At 40.8% G+C, this 5844-nt stretch overlaps 1 protein-coding gene across 1 annotated transcript; it reads left to right on the top strand.

Moving 5' to 3' along the window:
- Positions 1-257: 257 nt before the first annotated feature.
- On the top strand, positions 258-1924 carry LOC122132597 (T-cell acute lymphocytic leukemia protein 1 homolog). Its single transcript, XM_042707267.1, has 2 exons — positions 258-502; positions 836-1924. Exons 1-2 carry the CDS (start codon positions 352-354, stop codon positions 1267-1269), a joined length of 585 nt encoding a protein of 194 aa, XP_042563201.1. The 5' UTR covers positions 258-351; the 3' UTR covers positions 1270-1924.
- Positions 1925-5844: the final 3920 nt, after the last annotated feature.

The raw sequence follows: 5844 nt of genomic DNA on the forward strand, positions 1-5844 counted from the left end.
GGTAGCCATTAGGTGCAGACCACGGTTGCGTAGGATTACCAATCTCTTTGCCACTGCTTGCACAGGAACCGCCGAGGGGAAATTCGCATGGTGCAGCAATTCCACCCGTTTTACCTTCCCCAGCTCGAGCGATGCTGTTTTAACACCTCACCCACCGCTGCTTACTAACAGTAGGCCTAACAATCGGTCTCGCATTTTTTGCTGTTAATGTTGTTTGACAGTTAACCATAATTAACCCACATTTACGATTTGAAATTAATATGAAAATGTATGTCACAGGCAATAGGCAAAGTTACCAATATGGATGTCCTCATATTAATAGGACTAATATTCGTTTAGAGTATAGGGCTGATGATCTGTTTGATTGGCCAAAATGAGGATACCGTATTTCATATTTGTCTTTTTCATTTCTGTCTCAGCGGATACGTCGGAGAGCACTTTGACGCGCATCCCAATCACATGAAGCGTCGCTCTGGACCTTATGAAGTTGAAATCAGAGACGGTAGGAGCATTTGAGATCTATTTAATTATCGTAGCCTAATACACGCCCGGCTGTGTTTATCTTTTAATCTTTTTTTCTGCATTTATTTAGCATGTACTTTGTCAATTTGTAACCAATGTGCATGGTTTGGTCGTTTGTGTATACAGTTTTGATAAAAATGTGTATAAAAAAAAAGTGCAACTTCATAGTTTGGTTTAAATAAATGCTATAACTCTCAGTTCATAAGTCTGTTCATGAACTAAATGAATTACGTTTGAAAATAGAGCCATAGGAGTTCCATTTGTGTTTGTCCTCTAAGAGTTTAAACTGACCTCTATTTCTTTTTCTTAACAGGTTCTCGACCAAAGATCGTGCGCAGGGTCTTCACAAACAGCCGTGAGCGCTGGCGCCAGCAGAATGTGAACGGAGCATTCGCTGAGCTCCGCGGGCTCATTCCCACACACCCACCTGACAAGAAACTCAGTAAGAATGAGATCCTTCGCCTTACCATGAAGTACATTGACTTCCTGGCCAATTTGCTGACTGACCAGGAGGGCTCCGTGTTGGAAAGGGTTGATGGCAAAGTAAGCGAGAGGCACCACCTAGGGGAGGTGAAGGAGGAGCTGACGCAGGGCCTGCTGTCCCCCAACTCCAGTTGTGGAAGCCTGCTAGACGAAGAGACCAGCGCCGAGAGCTTCTCTGAGGACCTGGACTCCTACTTGGAGACACGGCCCACTTCACGGGGACTGCACCCAACACTGCACTTAGATGGAGACAGCCAACGGTGATGGAATCTGGTGCAGAGAAGAGGAACAGTGGAGAAATCAGAAACAGAAAAAACTGATTGAGAAACTGGTGCATACCATGTTTACCTCAGTGAGGGATGTGGTTTATTGGCAATTTCAATAAGCCATTTGCCAATATGCTGATGTGATGTGGGAAGAATTTTAGACTTCACCACATGATGGGACCATGGTACTGTGTACACTCAGCGTAACAATATATACACTGAATGAATCATGTTGATATGTCTGCACTTTCATCAGACTTCCAGCCCCTTTCTTTAGTATGCAATGCACCTCAAAATAATAGGCTGTTAGGGGAGTCCACATTTTGAATGTGTTAATAGAGGCTTACCGAGTTGAACTTTGAACTCTGATTAAAGAGCACAGGAGAGTCCCAGGGGTTGAGGCCCTGTTGTAATGTTGTTACGCTGAACTGGTCTTCACCACCACTGTTTTTCTCATTTAATATATTTGTATTGTTTTACACTGCTAAAACAGTGATCACACAATAATTGCACTCACCTGGTAGTTAACCAGTGAATTTGGTAACCATGGTATTTGGTATGTTGTAGAAAACGTTGGCGAGCAAAAACATCCATGAATATGATGCAGTGTTATATGACGATATATTATGTACAAATAAAACAAATGCAATGCAGTAATGCGGTCATGGTCAATGATGTATTTTGAAGTCAAGTTCAGACTGCCGCAGACTGAATGAAACTGGGAAACAATACTACTACTACTACTACTACTACTATAACTACCATTACTACTACTAATAATAATAATGATTCAATGACAACATCATTTTATAAAATATAGCAAGCAGCAATATAGGGGCCAGGGGCAACATTATTATCGGTGAATGTTGTGGCCCAAGTGACATACTTGGTATTTGGACTAAATATTACTGTGATATGAAGTCAATTCTGATTCCTGCCACTACAGTGAATTCAGAGCCTTTCGGTTGTTAATACTTTGTTATGTTGTGGACCTCATTTTAAAAGGCCATTTTTTTTTTACCTATCAGTAATACACCTAATAGCAAAAGTGAAATTTCTCTCAAAATTACTACGAGCTTTTCTTTTGGCACTCCAAATTGTGCTGTTTTCTCTAATTATCCAAATCCACAGATGTTGCCCCTCTATCCTGGATCCTGGTGACCAGGGCTTCTACAAAGTCCTGAAATTGAGTCTGCATGTTGAGATGAAAATAGAATTAGAATGCGTGGAAGTTTAGTTTCACTCTCTGCACACTATATATATAGGCCCTTTTCTCCCATTCCTCCAGTGGTCATATGCTCCGATCTCACCCACAGCGCTTTACTTCAATGCTCATGAAAGAGAAGTGATTTATTTAAAATAGCAGAAAAAGGCTACATGCTTGTTTATTTTGGCTGTCGGGAAAACGTGGAACGTGGATTTTCACATTAACCTTTTAAAGATCATTAAAATCCATCGAAACCATAAAGCAGACATTGACTTTGACATTAAGCATCGCGTAAAATGAAAGCATTTGTTTCAATGCATCACAATAATCATGTACGCTAATATATGCCAGACGATATGTGCTCGGCCTATTTATAGAGATATGTTGGGCGTGTGGAGATTCATTATTTAGTACGCACTTGAGGAAAAGAAACAACACAATGATTATGCAACAAAATGCTGCAAAATCTTAAAGTGATTCTAATCCAATAACGTTTTGTCAAACTCAGCTAATTGCTCCTCACAGTCTGCTACGATCATGGCCATTGTAGGTTAAAAAAAAAATACGGAGCTGGGGAGGGGGATAATATTCCGATAAATAACTCAGAAATTCCGAGATAGAAGTTCTACATTTACTTAGATATTCTCTGAGATTATAAAGTAAAATATGTGTGAGAGAAACAGTCACATTTACCCGCAAAAACTGTTTTTTTTCTCCACTTTGCAAAACTGCAAAACGTCACCGGTAAACAGGAAATGCCATACGTACATATTAGTGGGAAGTGCAACAGTATGGAACATGACTGTCAAATGTGTAGGCCAATAAAATACTCTTGGCTTTTAAATGAAGTTAGTAGCGAGTCATCATGAACACCCAAGGCTAGAGTGATTGACTAGGCAGGATATAGGCTGTTTCTTCCCTTCACAAAATAGCTAGCGTTACTCAGCCACCAAGAAATTGGTTCAAGGTGAATGTTGACGCTGGATGCTCTCTGGATGCTGCCATTGAACGCGACACGGGCTGTGTAGCAAGTTCAGTTGACTTTAAAGGGAGCGTTCAATCGATGGCTGACGTCCGACGGCAACACTAGACGGCAGATGGCTGCTGTGTAGCTTCTCAGACAGGAACTGTGCCATTTTCATCCATTGGCGCAACTTGTGATGCATTTGGATTCTTTATTACAGTAGGCCTATCTGTGTCCAAGTTATTTGCGCCACCAGCCAGTAGTTATAGTATGAAGACAGCATGAAAGTGTGGGAAATGTGTGGACACTGCCGTTCGGGGACACGTTTACGTACATTTCCGAGTTTATAATCTCAGAGAATATCTGAGTTTTATTCTCGTAATCTACTGTTTTGGGTTTTTTCTCGGAATATTATCCCCTCCTGGCCCTTACCTCCCCCAATTGTTTTCTCCTACAACGGCCCTAATACGCTGTTGTAGATATCTGTTGCGTTCAATTCAAAAGCACCATACCCAGACAGCCACCAGGGTGCCAAGCAAATTACAGAAACGTTGGGTGAAATGATTTGCAGGACCTCTTGACCAACTCAGTTGTTGGAAACACAGGTTTCCGGAAGCTCCTAGCTGTCACTGCACCGCGTTACAGTATATGGCAAATAAATAAATAAACATATCAATTTGATGCTTTGAAGGCATACCAATTATTACATTGCCAATGCATATTAGGTTAGACTCAGTGTGCCTTCCGGTATAAACCAAGCCCAATTCTTGCCTCTTATCTGAATACAGATAAAGAGACAGATCAATTTGTCGGTTGAACAGATTTAGACACAGATATAGATAATGATGTCACTGTGTATCTCTAGCATGTTTGGTGGGAGCCTGACCAGGACTACCACCGTGAATGCATAGTCCCGACAGTGAAGCGTGCAGGTGGGAGTGTGATGATATGGGGCATGAATGCCTGTGGATGGATGGATGTATCAGAATACTGGCTGACAAGATGACTCCCAGTCTCCAGAAGCTTGGCAGGAGTGGAATATTCCAGCATGATGATGCACACTGCCCAAATCATGCAAGAGTTTCTAAAGAAGAAAATAAGTCAAAACTATGACCTGGCTATGTACGACGCCTGACTTGAATCCAATAGAACACATTTAGGGGCATTTCAAAAAGAAAGGTAAAGCAACACAACCCCTCCAGCAAAGAGCAGATAAAAAATGTCTCCAAAATGCATGCAACACTGGTATCCTGGACGTGGATTGAGTGTGCCAAAATAAAGGTGGGCGTATGAAGTATTGAGAAAATAGGTCACGGTCAAAGTACAGGTCAAATCCTCGCCAGCTAGTAAAGCCAGCTTTGTCTTATTTTAATCATTAAACTATATAATGTATCTACAACAAGCTTGCATGAAACAAAGTGATGAGCATCAAGTGAATTATGTTTTCAGTATATCCACACATAATATCAATATGTTCTGTGTGAAAGACGCATGCCACTTGAAAGTCCTTATTTTGTATAATGACAATCAAGACTTGTCATGTCTAATGCAGGAAAATTGACAATAATAATACAGGGAATAGAAAGTCCTTGTATTATTATTATTATTATTATTATTATATGATTATTATATGTTTGTTATTATGTATATGTTTGTATGGAGCACAAATGTGGTAGGTACAACATTTTCCACCGGTATATGCTGGAACATTTATCAGAACCTCATCACAAGGCTGCCAAAAACACAAGTTGGTCATTTTCAAGTTTTTGGCAAACATTTGTGGAGCTCTACAAAGAAAGTAAATCAAGTGATCATCTTAATATTAGAGAATGTGCTTCTGATGGGAATGAAAAGATAACTTTTAGGAATGAAAAGATCCTTTATTATGAATGTCAGACATTGCAGCAATATTACAATATATAAAAAAAACATTTTGGAAGAAACAATGCCTTTGCTCATCATCACACATGCGTAAATTACATCAGTAAATGAGAGAGGCACCTGAGACTGTTTTCAGAATTGGGTGATCAAAATGACCCCTAAACTGATAATCACCCTAGCTAAAAATGAAGATAAATAGTCAATAACACTCTGAAGGTGCTCAGAAGGTCTCAGTTGCCCTCTTTAACAAGTGATTTAAACGTGGGAACCAAGTGATCTGTGGCTGAGTGGCTAGAGGCCAGAATGTCACTGTCTGTTTTCAATTTATGGATGATTTGGGTCCAAATGATAAGCATCACACCTCTGCCATGACAAAGCCCGTTTATGGCCCACGGGTCCCAGAGGGAGGGGGAAGGGCGGGGCCAGACCAGTGCAGACTCACCGGTTCCCAGCTCATCATCCAAAGCCCAATTCCACAAGGACACACCTCCAACCTCTGCCAATCTACCCCCTGTATCCCA

Source organism: Clupea harengus, unplaced genomic scaffold (assembly GCF_900700415.2).
Source record: "Clupea harengus unplaced genomic scaffold, Ch_v2.0.2, whole genome shotgun sequence".
NCBI lineage: Eukaryota > Metazoa > Chordata > Actinopteri > Clupeiformes > Clupeidae > Clupea > Clupea harengus.